We start from the raw sequence: 16,102 nt of genomic DNA on the forward strand, positions 1-16,102 counted from the left end.
ACTCGATCCTATATTGACGAGGATGTTACATTATTGATACCACAGAAGGCTGGCAATGCTGATGCTATGACGCTGTTACAGGTACAGATGTCGTCGGCACTACAGAGACCTGCGCGTGGGATTCGTGCACATGTCCAGAGTAGGCCAAGGAGTCCCATGCCTATGCTACCATAGACGAGGAAGGCCAGGTACCACTTGTGTTGTGTCATCCATTTCCACGTGGGCTGGATTGGTAGCTTGAAGTACTTGGTCTCGAACAATGTGCATATAAACTCTGACACCAGATCAAGGCCAATGGACAGCAGGGTTTGGTTGAAGAGTGTCAGTGGTATGATCTGGCCATTGTCAAAGAAGTGGAACAACAGTGCCCACTTCTGGAAGAGGTAGATGAAGATTGGCGCGCTTATCAGACCAGAGAACTCGAGTGCAACTTGTACATTAAGGATGGCCGCGCGAAGCTTGAGGCTCTCTTGGCTGTAGACTATCTTACGGGCACGTTCACGACCGTAGAGTACCGTCAGCACCCACTCGTCACGCTTCAGGGCGACCGCGCGAAGCAACACCTCCTCAATGGCCGACACCACCATTCCAACCTCGGTAAGGTATGGCTCGGACGCGGAGAATGTGTAAACAAAGATCTTGCCAATGGTCTGATGGTGGAAGAAGGTGTGAAGGACGATGTTTGTGTTGAGCATGATGTCCTCAGTGCCAATGTCGCGCGTGAGGAACTGGCGCGCCACAATGACGATTGATGTCCAGTACAAGGGATGGACGACGAGGCGCCAGCCCAGTCTGAGGAGGTCGCTCTCAATAGAGAAGTACACTGGCAGCAGGAGGAACATGTAGAGTACGGTGAAGATGGTGACTACAATGTCTGGCGAGGAGTAGTTGTATGCGATGAGGTAGGCCTTCTTGGTCGATGGCACCACGTCATGGTTCTCCTTCTGTATCGTCATGGACATGTTGTAGGCAAATAGGAATTGGACGCCAATATACATCAGCACGATGCCAATAGCATCAATAAGGTAGTACCAGTAGTAGAAGCCCTTGAGGAACATGATCATGTAGAACATTGACACGGCCAACACCACGACCGCAGTGTACTGTAGAAGGCGAGCTTCGCGCACTCGTCTGTAGCCGTAGGATACGAGGAATCCAAGGATAATGTAGAATGGTCCAAAACACAGGATGGCAACCTGGAAGAAGATGTTGAAGGTTGTACGATTGAGGTAGATGCCTGAGCCTGGTGCACCGGTCCATGGGAGCAGAGACATGAGGTAAATGGCGATGCCCACAAAGCTGGCGACGATCAATCCAAAGACATAGCGCTGTCCCATCAGGCGGACGGTTGACCAGCCTTGCCATCCAACATCCTTGGCCGAGTACAGGTTCTCGCCCAGCTGTTCAAACTCCTTGGCCATCTCACCACCCATGCCACTGCCCATGTTGGTCTTCTTGTCGTTGTCCTCGTCGTCACAGGTGCCGACGCCGCCCTTGGTAGTTGAGTCAATGCTTAACATCTCAATGCCACTCTCTGCAAGTGATCGATGGTGGATTGCCGCTGACAATGGACCATTGGAAGTTGCATGACTGTTGGATATTGAGCTCTCGGTGAACATTAGATCGAGTGAGTCTCCAAGATCAATCTCGTTGGTTGTGTGGGGATGGCCGCCATTGACGTGAAGGCTGTGGTTGGCAGTCCGGAACGACATATTTGGATTGAATGATGTTGACAATGTTGTAAGGTTGTTTCCAAAGGATATAGTTATCAAGTCTCCTCCTTCCATGACGTCTGTCCCAGTGTTGGAACTATCATTGGCATTGACGTCATTGAGGTTATTGTTGTTGTTGTTGTTGGAGTCCATTGATTGATTGAGTGAGGTGAGTTGTAACTGTATGTCTATATTAATTAATGAATGAATGAGCCATCATTGGACTCTGGCTTGGGCTGGGATGGCTTGTACACAGCGCCTCATCCTCGCCTTGATTGCTATACTCTGTGATGATTGATTGACACAAGTAGTAACAGGCAGAAGTGATGCTATAACCGATAAGATGTTTGTGACAGCAGCATCAGCCTGAAGGATACAAACCAGCTCTCTTGTGGTGCAATCCCAATTGGTCACTCACTCTATCATCGAACAATCTCCTCGAGGTTGCGTGTGCAGCCAGACAACAACTCAGCGATACGATATTGATTTACATCGTAGTCTTTGAATGAGTGAGTTGAGTTGAGATGAATGAGGATGAGGCGTTGGTGTCATTCATTAATTCTCGTAACATCAACCTTGAGCTCATGCATCGATATCATGGGCAGTGTCAGATTGCAATGCACGCAGGCGTGTGTTACTGTGTCTTCTGTTGCCTGTTGGTCCTTACTACGTTGCCCACATCTTGACCCTACCCGCCAGATGTGATAGACATATTTAGATCGGCTGTTATCGTGTCGCTTCGTCCATCCACCAATATCCACACACCACAACTCTGCTCTTCGCTCTCCTCTCTCTCTTTGTTTTTTTGATCATCAATTTGAGGGAGTTGTGGAGATTATTTGAGATAAACCTTTGGGTTTGGAGACTCTACAAGGTGTTCGCCCTTCATTCAGACACCATGTCAATAATCAAATCAAAAGTTTATATCTCTTGTACATGTACTAACAGGTCATTTGCAGACTAACAACATTAACTAGTGTCAAGGCAATCCTCCATCATTGAAGTTAAGGTCAAACTCTGGTCCATGGATCTCCAACTTCATTACCACACACACTCACACACACTCACTCACACACTACTACTCAAGTCGACTTCGATGATTCCTCCAATCAATCACATCAACACAACCCACATCCACATTCATTCAGACAGATACACACACTTACTCCGACATTGACATTGACATTGACATTGACAATGACAATGAATTGGATACTCAATATGGCTGGATATACAAGATTGAAGTTGATTGATGTTCACCAATAGATTCATTCAATAATTGTTCTTGATGGATGGATGAATGAATGAGTGAAGATGAGTGAACTCTTTGCCTACTTACATACCTTGAGTTACTTAGCATATATGCTAAATGTGTGTCCTTGGACGGACAGGCGGATGGATAGATGGATGTTAAGTCAATCTTACCATTCTTTAACTTGTGGTTGTCATCCTAACAACAACTGTTGACTTCTATCAGATCTAACAAACTACCTCTATTCTATCTATCTTCTTAGACTTGTACAGATACCTAATATATAATAATACTACATACCTTACAAATAATAATAATATTACATTTATAATAATGATGGAACAATCAGAGGAACACATGGCAATTGAAGCCGCAGGACATCTGTTTAGGAAGATGGGAGAGTTCGATGTAAAGACGATTGCAAAGATATTGGTGAATGGGAAGCGACATCCTTTGATTAGAATGGACCGCTCATCATTGGGCGATGATGTGGTGTACATCGCAGCGGCACTCAAGCAACAGGCCATGGTCGAGACATTGGACCTTTCGAGCAATGGTATCACATCCAGCGCCATCAAAGACCTGGCCGAAGCACTCACCACCAACCAACACTTGCTCTACCTCAAATTGGACAACAACCCGATCAGCGATGACGGTGTCGCCCATCTGGCTCAAGCACTCTCTCAACCGGACATCGTGTTAAAGTCATTATATCTCTCAGACTGCCGCATCAGTGATCGCGGCGCACTTGCGTTGGCCGAGGCGCTAAAGTCCAACAAGTCGCTGGTGACTGTGCACATCAATAGTAACCGGGCCATTGGCAATGATGGCGCTTCATCCATCGCCACAGCACTGGAGCATAATACTACATTACGCAATCTCAGTATGTTCCAGTGTTCAATTGGTGATGAAGGCGCTACACGCATGCTGGCTTGCTTGGACAACACTGGCGTGCTCAATCTCAATCTCAAGTGCAACCAGATTGCCAAGACATTGATGGATCAGCTGTCAGAGTGCACGATCAACAAGAAGGTCAAGGAAAGGAACAAGCGTATCCAGGCTGTGGCACATGACCTCATCACTGAAGAGGCCGAACGAATGGTCAAGATCAAGATGATCGACCTTGGTAAAAAGGAAGAGGAGATCCAGACCAAGCAGACCGAACTCAATGTCAAGGTGAAGGAGTTTGAGAAGAAGAAAGGTATGTGTACTGGAGCAGTGCCGGAATCGATGGACTTGGACAACATACTAATTTGATTGATTGATTGATTGGATGTTTGTAGACAAGGTGGACAAGAAGGAGAATGCAAAGAAGGCCAAGGAAGAGAAGAAGAAGGAGAAGGAAGAGAAGAAAACCAGGGCCAAGGTGGAGAAGGAGGAGAAGCGAGAAAAGGACAAAGTGGAGAAGGAGCGAAGGATAAAGGTTAAAGAAATGGAGAAGGATGCAGCACTCAAGAGGAAAGGAGGTATGTTAAACATCAAATCACTCAATGGTACTATTCCACTCACTCACTCACTCACTCAATCAATCAATCAAACATCAGCCGATTCAATGACCCTGGTAATTGCTGGCGATAACAAGATTGATAAGGAAACATTGGTAGAGTTGTTCTTGGATATAGTTGAAGACACGAGTGTCCTGTCTGATTCGGACTTTGAGAAGACTGTTAAAGGATTGATGTCTGTTGAGGGCCGAACTGTGGAGTTCACAATAATCAATACAAGTGGCCATGATCGATTCTCAAGACTGAGAGCACTCCAATATGAACATGCCGATGCCGCACTGGTAGTGTACTCGGCAAGCGACCGTGTATCATTCGAGGATGTATCATTCCAGTGGCTGCCAGAGATCAACTACATGGGCAAGCGACCGATCTTTGTCTGTGGAATGCATACTGACTCACGTAACGACGAAGACTTGAGGCCGACCGACGTCTCTGCCGATGAGGGCAAGGAGCTGGCCAAACAAGTGGAGTCACGAGGCTTCTTCGAGCCCTGCACCCTAGAGGACATGCGCAAGATGATGACAACCGTCTACAAAGAGCTAAAGAAGAAGAAGTAGTGATAGTAGTAGTATAGTAAAAGTACGTCCAACATCATGGACACATTCATTTAGGTGAGGCCAGACTCAGGCCCAAGGCTAATGAGTACACTTGTGATGATATCAGACAGTTGTACTTCACTCTCAACTCCTCCAATGATCGCATCAAGTTGTCCAATGGCAGGATCAACACCTCAATGAACTCATCCTCCTCCAGCTTTTGTTTGGGTTCCTTGTTCTTCTCTCCATCGACCTGATTGATTGATTGATCGAGTGAGTGGATATGCTTGAACTCAATGCGAGTATGATACATACATTTACAATGCAATACTTGGTGTTGGCACTTGACATTCCAGGCTCGAGTGTAAGGATTGATGAGACGGTGTTGACTGAATCACATGTGTATCCAGTCTCCTCGTGTAGCTCTCTCAATGCTGCTTGCTCAGGCGTCTCACCCTTGTCCAGCAGACCGGCTGGAAACTCAATGACCAACGAGTCAACAGGTGGCCGATACTGAATGGTTAATACTATACGTCTATTATCAGTACCATTGCCAATGATTGCTATTATATCCACTCCATCTACATCGGATACACGTGTAGTGCGATCGACTGCCTCCCAAACCACCTCTCTCTTGTTTGGGTCCAAGAATGTGATCCTATTCATCGCGACCCACTTAGCCCTGTACAACTCTTCCACCTTTATCCTCTTGCTTGTCATGTTCTAGTCTGTATGTTTGTGTCTGTATATCTGTCGTTGTATTTGTTTGATTGATTGATTGATTGAATGGAGTGGAGGGGAGGGGCTTGCCTTGTTTTGGAATGAGGTGGATCTCGTGAGGCTGGGGCCGAAGCCTCCAAACAAAGGGGCGGCTGGATCAATTCCTCAAGATTAATGTGGAGTTAGAACGTTTATTGCGACAAGGGTCTTTGACATGCGGGGACCAACTGCTTAGAAAGCCTTGAACTGCTTCTTGGAGGCACCGGCGGCGTCGTGCTTGATGACGTTGAACTTGACGGTCTTGGCGAGTGGACGGCACTGACCAATGGTGACGTTGTCACCGTCCTTGATGGTGAAACATGGGGAGGCGTGGGCAGCAATGTTGGAGTGTCTCTTCTCGAAACGGTTGTACTTTCTGATGTAATGGAGGTAGTCTCTGCGCATGATGATGGTTCTTCTCATCTTGGTCGAGACGACGACACCCTTGAGGATGGTGCCACGGATCGAGACGTTGGAGGTGAATGGGCACTTCTTGTCGATGTAGGTTCCCTCGATGGCCTCCTTTGGGATTCTGTAGCCAAGACCAATGGACTTGTAGAATCTGATGCCCTCACCACCCTTGGCGGCCTTGGACTGGAAGGTCTTTGAGAAGACAACCTCTTGCTGCTGGAAAGCTTTCTCGGCCTATTGATTTAAGTTTGATTGATTGATTGATGTTAGTTCTACACTGTACTGTATAGTATTCATTCAATCAAATCATCTTTGTTGTTGTCGTTGATATCTGATGCGAGGTGTGTGCGCGTAGGTGTATTACACGCATGTTTGTTGTGTCTGTCGCAATCATATTCATCGTCGTCTTCGCCATCAACTATCCCTTTGAGAGGACCAATATTCAACATTGCGTCTTGTTGTTTGTATCTCTCAACAGAGTCATCAAGACATATCCTGATGAACAATCGCTGTCTTGTTATTGATTGTCCGTTGTCTCTCTTTCTGAATTCCGCGATGAATAACCTGTCTTCATATTGTTGTTAACCTGATCGATTGGTTGATAGCATCTGAGTGTATGTATCTGTTGTCGCGACAGTAGTTGTTTGTCTTTGTTCATTCATTCATTCATCAAACATGTAACAAGTCCAAGATCGATCTTTATCGTATGATTCAACAACACGATGTTGGTAATCACGAAGCTGACAATGATTATGATGGTTGATGTTGATATTGGTGATGTTGGTTGTTGATGATGCATACTTGAATGTCGGCCATCTTGATTAATCCACACTAATAAATGACTGAAAGGGTAATGTACTGTGTCAGGGAAGGGAGAAAAGGGAGTCTTCATTCACACTCCTCGCTGCCTATCAACCAATCCACCTCAAAGCGAGTCGTGATCCAAACTTCAAAAATTAAAAAAATTGTAATTAATCATCAAAATTACACAACTTTTACACAATTACGTAATTCTCCATCATCCAACAACCCTCAACCCTTGCCCTCGCCCTTGCCCTCGCACATTATGCGAACATGTTAATGAATGTTAATGTTACATGTATACAGATTGTTACTTTACTTTACTTTACTTGGTCTTGTCACGCTCCTCACGCTCATGCTTCTTGTTGACAAACTTCTTGAGTAGCTCTAACTTGTCTTGGGAGTTGTCTAACTTCTTGAGGTTGGGATATAGTTCATTCTCCAGTTGTGTCCAGTGATCATAGATCTCTTTGGAACTACTGGACACTGCAATGGGATATTGACTGAATGGTTGTATCACCGTTGAGATACGAAAGTGTTCGCGGGGATCCAATGTCCAAGACTCTGGCACCAACTTTGACAGCAATGATCGCCAAGAGAATGCACACATCTGTGACCATAATCCTCCATTATAAGGTTCCTCCACACGACTTAATTCATATATTGATGGTTGTTGTACTTGTCCTTGTCCTTGTTCTTGTCCTTGTTGTCCTTGTTGTTGTATATTGTTACATGTTTTTGTTGTTGTTGATGTTGATTGAGTGGACGCAGAGCCACTCTTTGATGATGACGAAGATGATTTGAAAGGGAATACGTAATGGAACATGTACCTTGCTTTGTGTAATGCTTCTTCATCTGTTAAATCATCGTCATTCTTCTTGTTGTTTGTATAAGTATGTGATTGATGTTGAGCATTGTAGATTGGATTGTGGCTCTCAAGTATGAAGTATCTATTCTTCTTCACAGGCTTCCAGAAGAAGAATAAGCCTCTTGTTTGTTTTTGTATAAAGTTACTGATCCACATAGAGATAGAGATTGAGATAGATGTATATGTATATGTATCTGTCTGTGAACGATCAATCAATCACACAAGGGAGCGTTGCCAACCTTGTGGACACGCTCATTTTTTGTTTGCCGAATCAATGAATGATGCATGCGGGTAGTGCACTTTAATTGAAGAGAGAGATTGATTGGATGGATGGATGGAGGGAGTGTAGTTGTAATTGTAATTGTAATGTAATGTTGTTACAGTGGTCTATTCGGATTGATTAGTCATCCCATCCCTCCCACTCAGTAGTGGACGTTGTCTTTTTGCTTCCTGTAGTCGTTGATGGTGATGATGATGCCGCTGCTGTTGCCTTGGTGCTCGAGGACTTGCTGTGCTTGGATGACGACTTGGCTGGAGAGGTCGTTTCCTCCTCACCCCACACCCACGAATCCTTGCCGGCGCCGCCCTCAGCATTATCATTGTCGCTGCTTGGCTTGCTGTTGTTGTTCGAGCTGCTGTTGCTCTTGTTGCTGTTGCCGCTCTTGCTAATGGTTTTGTCATTGTCGTCGTCACTGTCGCTCTTGACGTCCCAGCCAACAAACTCGTCGTCGTCGGCCACCTGAGACTTCTTGATCGAGGTGCTGCCAGACTTGATGCCGCTGCTGCTGCTGCCCTTGGCTCCACTGGACGATGTCTTGAGCGAGCTGTTGGACGATGACATCTTGGCGCTGCTGCTGTTGCTGCTGCCACTGTTTCTCAGGTTGTCATTGCCATTACCGTTGCCATTTCCATAGCCACCACCGCCATTTCCATTACTGCTTCGCATACTGTCGCTGCCGTAGCCGCCAGAGTTGTAGCCGTAGCCGCCACCAGAGTTGTATCCACTTCCACCGCCGCCATACGACGAACTATCCGATTCATTGCCATTGACAATGTCCTTGGCCTTCTGGAGGTAGTTATTTATGAGGTTGGATGCATCGTTCATTAATGTGCCATCTTGATACTTGTTGGACACGGTCTATATTGAGGTGAGGAGTATGAGTATGAGCGAATGAGTGAGCGAATGAGCACAGTAAACAACTTACGCTGGCCACAGTTGTAAGCTTTTGGAATCCCTCTCCGATCAGGGACATGCCATAGTCGATTGCTGAGCCGTTGTTGTTGTTGTTGTTATATGATCGTTGGTAGTTGTTGCCGCCGCCATTGTTGTCGCCATAGTAGTCCGCGCTTGAGATTGATCGAGCGTTGCTAAACTGTTGCAGACGGGGATCGCTTGTGTTTGCCGAACTGTTGCTGCTGCCGCTGTTGTATGAGTATGACTTTGACGACGAAGACGAGTAGTTGTTGCTGCTGGAGTTGGAGGGTGGCGAATCGTTTGAGCTGAATGACGACGAGTTGGAGGAGAATGATCGACTGCTAGTGTTGTAGCCGCCAGATGAGTTGACGAGTGATTGTTTCGAGGTTGCTGGAGGTGTTGAGTCTCTCTCGCGCTCACGATCTCTCTCGCGCTCTCTCTCTTTATCCTTCTTGATGACGGTTGGTGATGAGGCCGACTGCTTCTTGGCCGACGACTTGTCCCAGTCATCCCAATCGTCGAATCCTCTCGATACAACAGTGCTACTCTTCTTTGCTGTTGGAGTTGATGGTGCTGATGATGAAGATGAAGATGATGATGATTGTTTGGTTGATGATGGTGCTGGTGAAGCAGAGGCGTCTGGCTCCCTCCACGACTTTTGCTCGGCCAATGCAGTTATCTTCTCCCTATATAACGCGCAACCCTTGTGATTGTACTTGTTCTTGATGTCCGATCCATCGGGAACACCATGCTTCTTAAAGAACTCTCGACACTTTGTGTTTCCACCAACAGACATTGCCTCCAACTGCTTGTCCGACCACTTATCCATTGAAAGACTTCTAACAAAGCTATATATTATATAACATGTTAGTATGTTTGATGTCATGATATGTTATCAAGTACTTGTGAAGACTTACCTGAGATGTACGCCTAGACTCCTGTGCACACCACTGCACTCTAGACAGATGAAGATGCCATAGGACACTGATGCCCATTGAGGATTGGCAGCCCTGCATTCGAAACAGACCTTATTCGAAGGGTCCTCCTCTCTAAGTTTCTTAAAGAGTTCCTTTGCTCTTGCAATGTTATTCTCTGCACTTGCTGGTAGTGACATTGTTATATATTGTGTTGTGTATACACCAATCAATCAATCTCAATCAATCGATCAATCTGTATATATGTATATGTATGTAATAGTAATATATATTAGTTGTAACAATGATAATGATAATGATAATAATAACACTGACTGACAACTACAAAGACACTGTCCTTAATTGATGAGGGAGAGAGCGAGACGGGGTTGATGAGAGTGGACGAATCGTTGCAAGATTCTCATAGATTCAAAAAAAATGGATGACGGTTGTGAATGAAAAAAAGGTCTTGGATTATTCATTCGTTTATCGATAGCTGGGATGTCAGTTGTTGACATTTATTTGACCAGGAGTAATAATAATAGATTGTTTGGAATGATTGATTGAATGATTGATGTTTAGCAGGCGATATAGGAATCCATTTGTAATGCATAGTCCTTGATGAGTGCACATGAAGAATCGTAGAGTCGTGGCTCACCTATTGCGACTATCAAGGCCTTCTTGGTCATGGAATCATTGATTGGCCTAATGACATGGATATATGGTCGACCCATGGCTATCCTGTTGGTGATTCATTCATCCATTGTGGCCCTCAATGAGGGCGAGGTTGTTGGAGTCCGAACTTCCAAATGAGGCACTTGCCACCTCGCAAACCAACAATGTTGGGCATAACCAGGGTGGTACYTTATCCATTCAAGGAATGATATAAACACCCTTCAAATCAATCAATCAATCAATAAATCTCAGTTGACTCAACTCATTCATCCCATCAATCAATCAATCACCTTTACAAATAATAACAGACATACATTCAAAATGATGGTGATCCTTGATCACAACAAAAATATTAGTATTCATTCAGTGTTCCACAATCAAGTATTATGTAGATTGATCTTTGGACATGTTAGTGATATTCACAAACGATGGTCCAATCTCCCAAAGCCAGACATCACTCAACCACCCACTGCTACTGGTGATGATCAGGTTGTACCTCGCATAACCAACACAATCAAAGGTGGCAAACTGTATGCCGATGGTGACCTGGGCGTCATGCTCCAATACAACGCCACAGCAATGTTCTTGGAGGCATTCGATAGAGTGGCCGACGACTACCCCGTCAACAATGACCTGTTGTCAAGAGCCATGAGGTTCAACAATACTGCCGCACTCAAACGTCTTGCTGCACACCCCAACATGGTCATGTCAACAAAGAATCTGTCAAGCATCATCTCCACAGGCAATGTCGAGATGCTCCAACACTACCTCGCTGCCACCCTGCATCACTGTGTGCCGGATGTGTCGATCTGGATAGGACACAAAATCGACGACTTGGACGAGCAGAGCGTCCGACTGTTACTCAAACACATATCAGTGGACACCCTCGATGGTCATCGTGGTACGCTCTCAACACACAGCTTTGGGAAGCGTGGCATCAGTCTTGGTGTGCTCAAGGTGTTGCACGAGGAGTTCAACTGTCTCTACTCATTGGATTCGCTGTGGGTCAACGCCATGGCTCATTGTGCCAGATGTAATCTTGTCGACAGCTTCAAGTACATGGTCGACAACATCCCAACAGGCAATAGAAGTTCGTTCTTGGACAATGCCGTCAAGAACAGCTTGAAGAACTGCGCTAGCAATGGCAACATCGAGGTATTTGACCTCCTCTGGAGCTCAACGACCACCAATAAGTACCTCTCGGAGAAAGAGCTCAACAACGCCATTCGCACTGCAGCCAAGCATGGACAACCGACGATGGTCGACCATCTCTTTAAGTGCCTTGCCAAGGTCACCACTGAATCATCATCGAGTCGCAAACAACAAATCCACTTAAGACAGGGTGAGGAGACACCCACCATGGAGATGTCGGAGGCCATGCTCCAAGCATCATTGGCACAATCGATACACAACGACGACATGATCAATGTGGAGGCACAAATCGATTGCATTGGTGAGCTCCATTCAGAGATGTGTGTGAAGATGTCCACTTCAATGGCTCAACTCATCACGACATATCGATCGCCACGTCTCACATTCAAGGGCCAGTCACTCTTCCACATGGTCAAGGCCATTGGTCAGCCTGGCAGCAACATCACGCCAGAGATAGTGTGTCAGTTCATCGACAATTGCGACATACCATCACCAGATCAACTCAAAGAGACTTTTGAGTTGGCCGCAGACTGCTCCCTGGCATTGCTCCAGCGCATCCACACTCATTTCAATCTTCCATACACGGACAAGTATCTGTCGAGGGCGGTACACAGAGGTCTGCCGGATATTGTTATCTATCTGGCCAGTCAACAGACAGATGAGGACTTTATCTCTGAGGCAGTGTTCAAACTGATCGCTTGGCATCCAATCACAAAGGACGACCTCACATTGATACTGGACACACTCCCATTCGTCAAGAGCAACCCAGAGATATGTGCATGGGCAGTGTGCAACCCATCGTTCGAGGTGTTCAAACACGTGCTCTCATTGTTCACCAACGAGCAGTTGGAGGGTACTGATCATCTTAAGGACCTATTTACTCAAGCATTGCTTGAGAACAACTCTCGGTATCTGGATTTCATCCAACAACGCTTTGTCAACACCAAGTTGGAGGTGCCTGAGCTTGATGCCCAAACATTGATGGATGAGGCCAGCAAGAATCGATACCTTTTGATCGAGAGGCATCTCGACTCACAATCATTCACCAAGTTACCAGCCGTACAACAACATCGAACACTTCATTCATTATTATACCATTCCTATCGCTTTGGTACCACTCGCATCATCAAACTCTGCAAAGACCGCATCCACACACTTGAAGGAGTTAATGTGTAAATATCACTCAATCATTCATTCACTCATCAATCATACTAACTCACTCATTCAGAGAACAAGTTGATCAGGAGATGGACATTGATCAATCCAAGTTCGATCTACTGCCTGTAGCTGCATCACCCAAGTTGGAATCAACACTTCACATGGTGATGAGTGATGAGAAGCTTGGCAAGATGATCATGACACAGATTGGATCGATTCATAACAAACTTGGCATTGATCACAAACAGGTGATCACTGGCAAGCAGTTGCTTTACAATCACAACCTGCGTGATTACATCAAGTATGGCGCAACGGAATGGTTCCTTCAATCATACGATGACAATGGCGCCAAACTCCGATACAATGAGACTCTGCTTCTCGAGGCCTTTGCCAGATGTGACATGCGTGCCCTGAACGTGCTTCTGACCGACCCTCACATGTCCCTTAACGGCAGATTCGACAAACACTTTGTGACCAACGTGTCGTCCTGCTCACATCCACAATGGGAGAGTGTGTTGGAGAAGTATTTCCAGCATCTGTGCCTTGAGGTTCTCGAGCCAGCCGACATTGTCATCACCGGAAAGGTTCTGGCACATGTCCGCCACCCATCATTCCTCCGCAAGCTCATTGAGATGGATGTCCAACTTAAGCCCATTGACGACGACGGCGAGCGAAACAAATGGAGATGGCAGAAACCATTGAAAAGTAGCTTCACAGCCATTCTGGTCGATGCGTGGCTCACCAAACAATATGCCGCCGAGATGCTACAGCTGTTGTTTGAACACAAACTCCTCACGACCAGGACTTGCCGAGCACTTCTTCTCCAGGCCATTGAGCGCAAACTGACCCCATTGATTGAACTGCTGGTCAGCCAAACATTTGGTGATGGTGGTGGTGACGCCGATGTCGATCGTGATGGTGGTAGTGACGCCGATGTCGATGGTGATGGTGGTGGTGACGCTGATGTCGATGGTGATGGTGGTGGTGAACTCGATGCCGATGAATTGAGACACTACATCGGCTCACTAATTGAGTCCTGTTGCAAGTTTGGCAGCGTGGAGTCATTGGATATTGTCATTGCACATGTCCCATCAACACAACTCGAAGCGACCTTGAGCTCGCTGAGTCGACATTGTAAAGAAGCAGTGACCAGAGGACACTTCAACATACTGATACGTGCTCAAGAGTTGCTTGGCAGCACATTCAAACCTTGGAGGTATATTGAGGAGGCACTCTGTGCAGGTCACATGGACATTGTCAACTTCATCCTCAACTCTCCACTCCCATCAGAGTCATCATCGACAAAAGGGGCAGATGATTATAGGTACAGTGATGAGATTTGCATCTCCAACATCCACCACAGTATCTTGTCAATCGAGTTGATTGAACGTCTGCTTTCGATGCGACCAATTGTCAATGGCAGGTACAATGAGGTGATGGCCAGCGCCATCAGAGCTGGCAACAAGGAGCTCATCAACATGATTGAGCGCAACGATGGCAATGTGTACAACACCAACTATACAGCAGCATTGGCGACGGCACTGGATGTCGGCGATTTTGACACGGCCAAGAAGATCATCACCGATCATCCGCCACCCGCACCCTCAAATAGAATGATGTGGTGCTGTGGCCGCTCCAGCAAGTTGGATATGGCCGGTAGAAAGCATGAACTGAGTCCAAGTATCGGCCTCTTCTGTCCATTGATCGAGCGATTGGGTATGCCCAACAGCGACGTTACCGAGAGCACATTCATCGAGTTGGCCAATATGCTGACCAAACATCGAGGTTTGGAGCGTATGATGGGCTCAAATGAGGGAGACCTCGTCAAGGCATTGAAGATAGCTGCTTCCAAGTCAGTAGCCACCATCAAGTTGGTACTCTCCCACCTCACAAACTATGATACCAAGCCAGATAGCTTAAAACATTCGATAAGTAGTGAGGTCATCTCAGCTTTGATTGAAGAGTGCATCAAACATAGTGACACAGAGTCGATTGAGTACATAATCCAAATGGCGTACAAAGTATCATCAAAGAATGATAATCATGATCGTGTCCTCACAGCACTGGACGTCATCCCATTGAAGATCACCAACATACACGTGCTCACATTCCTCATTGACAAGCAATACTACAAGTTGGATGGTGATCGCAACCATACATTGTCCAAACTAGTTGATTGGGCATGTGAGGACGGACACCTGGAGGTCATTCGTCTCGTTCACCAACAATGCACAACAAGCGAGCAAATTCAGAGACATCTACCATCATTGTCCACCATCCACAAGGCATTGGACAACAGCCATCATCAAGTTGTCCACTATCTCTTTGAAGGTGATTCATCACCATTCAAACAGGCAATGATCGAACCACAATACCTCATTCCCATACTCAACAGTATTCGTGACTATGCCACTGATGATGGAAGTATTAGAATCATTTCCATGTGTGATGGTATCATCTCATCACTTGCTGCCAAGACATTATCACTTTAAGAAATAAACTCTCTCTTTACTCTACCCTTGCCCTCGTCCTCGCCCTTGCCCTTGCCCTAACCCTGGCACACTTTGTAACGTGATTCAACCAGATCATATCATCAAGTTAATTGAAGAGTGCATCAAACGTAGTGACACTGAATCAATCGAATACCTGGTCCATGTGGCTGCCAATTTATCATCAGGCAAAGATAACCATTTTGGTGCCCTCACAGCACTGGACGTCATCCCATTGAAGATCACCAACATACTAGTGCTCACATTCCGAGGAAGCTGGAGGGAGATCACTATCACACGTTGTCCAAACTGGTTGATTGGGCCTGTGAGCAAGGAAAGACCCAAGTTATTCGTCTCGTGCACCAACGATGCACATCATGTGTGCAACTTCAGAGACACCTACGATCGATGGCTGCCATCCAAAAGGCATTGGACCAACATCGAATGGTACACTATCACTTTGGAGGTGATAACGATGATGATGCCCCATTCAAACAGGCAATTATCGAGCCACAATACTTCATCCCGTTCCTCAAGAGTGTTCGCATCCATGCCACAAAGGATGGAAGTCTTTGCATCATAACCATGTGTGAACGTCTCCTTGCCAAGATCAAGTAGGTTTATTGAAATACATTTATTCATCCAACTGGATATAGATGGAGGGAGGGAGGATAT

At 46.0% G+C, this 16,102-nt stretch overlaps 8 protein-coding genes across 8 annotated transcripts; 3 read left to right on the plus strand and 5 right to left on the minus strand.

Moving 5' to 3' along the window:
• Positions 1 to 8: 8 nt before the first annotated feature.
• SAMD00019534_093830 (hypothetical protein) lies at positions 9 to 1,865 on the minus strand (the record flags this gene model as incomplete). The annotated part of the gene is made up of 1 exon (XM_012895308.1): positions 9 to 1,865. The coding sequence occupies one exon, from the start codon at positions 1,863 to 1,865 to the stop codon at positions 9 to 11; it is 1,857 nt and encodes a 618-aa protein (XP_012750762.1).
• A 1,435-nt stretch (positions 1,866 to 3,300) lies between these two features.
• On the plus strand, positions 3,301 to 5,026 carry SAMD00019534_093840 (hypothetical protein; the record flags this gene model as incomplete). The annotated part of the gene is made up of 3 exons (XM_012895309.1): positions 3,301 to 4,165; positions 4,248 to 4,430; positions 4,509 to 5,026. 3 exons carry the CDS (start codon positions 3,301 to 3,303, stop codon positions 5,024 to 5,026), a joined length of 1,566 nt encoding a protein of 521 aa, XP_012750763.1.
• Positions 5,027 to 5,075: 49 nt separating this feature from the next.
• On the minus strand, positions 5,076 to 5,725 carry SAMD00019534_093850 (hypothetical protein; the record flags this gene model as incomplete). The annotated part of the gene is made up of 2 exons (XM_012895310.1): positions 5,076 to 5,258; positions 5,321 to 5,725. Coding segments are annotated over 2 exons (588 nt in total), but the record flags the coding sequence as incomplete, so codon positions are not given.
• Positions 5,726 to 5,959: 234 nt separating this feature from the next.
• On the minus strand, positions 5,960 to 6,991 carry SAMD00019534_093860 (hypothetical protein; the record flags this gene model as incomplete). The annotated part of the gene is made up of 2 exons (XM_012895311.1): positions 5,960 to 6,409; positions 6,977 to 6,991. Coding segments are annotated over 2 exons (465 nt in total), but the record flags the coding sequence as incomplete, so codon positions are not given.
• A 310-nt stretch (positions 6,992 to 7,301) lies between these two features.
• On the minus strand, positions 7,302 to 7,586 carry SAMD00019534_093870 (hypothetical protein; the record flags this gene model as incomplete). Its single annotated transcript, XM_012895312.1, has 1 exon — positions 7,302 to 7,586. The coding sequence occupies one exon, from the start codon at positions 7,584 to 7,586 to the stop codon at positions 7,302 to 7,304; it is 285 nt and encodes a 94-aa protein (XP_012750766.1).
• A 658-nt stretch (positions 7,587 to 8,244) lies between these two features.
• On the minus strand, positions 8,245 to 10,153 carry SAMD00019534_093880 (hypothetical protein; the record flags this gene model as incomplete). Its single annotated transcript, XM_012895313.1, has 3 exons — positions 8,245 to 8,982; positions 9,050 to 9,887; positions 9,957 to 10,153. 3 exons carry the CDS (start codon positions 10,151 to 10,153, stop codon positions 8,245 to 8,247), a joined length of 1,773 nt encoding a protein of 590 aa, XP_012750767.1.
• Positions 10,154 to 10,728: 575 nt separating this feature from the next.
• Positions 10,729 to 15,430, plus strand: SAMD00019534_093890 (hypothetical protein; the record flags this gene model as incomplete). Its single annotated transcript, XM_012895314.1, has 3 exons — positions 10,729 to 10,813; positions 10,996 to 12,952; positions 13,009 to 15,430. The coding sequence occupies 3 exons, from the start codon at positions 10,729 to 10,731 to the stop codon at positions 15,428 to 15,430; spliced, it is 4,464 nt and encodes a 1,487-aa protein (XP_012750768.1).
• A 405-nt stretch (positions 15,431 to 15,835) lies between these two features.
• Positions 15,836 to 16,045, plus strand: SAMD00019534_093900 (hypothetical protein; the record flags this gene model as incomplete). The annotated part of the gene is made up of 1 exon (XM_012895315.1): positions 15,836 to 16,045. The coding sequence occupies one exon, from the start codon at positions 15,836 to 15,838 to the stop codon at positions 16,043 to 16,045; it is 210 nt and encodes a 69-aa protein (XP_012750769.1).
• Positions 16,046 to 16,102: the final 57 nt, after the last annotated feature.

Source organism: Acytostelium subglobosum (assembly GCF_000787575.1).
Source record: "Acytostelium subglobosum LB1 DNA, scaffold: scaffold22, whole genome shotgun sequence".
NCBI classification, from domain to species: domain Eukaryota; phylum Evosea; class Eumycetozoa; order Acytosteliales; family Acytosteliaceae; genus Acytostelium; species Acytostelium subglobosum.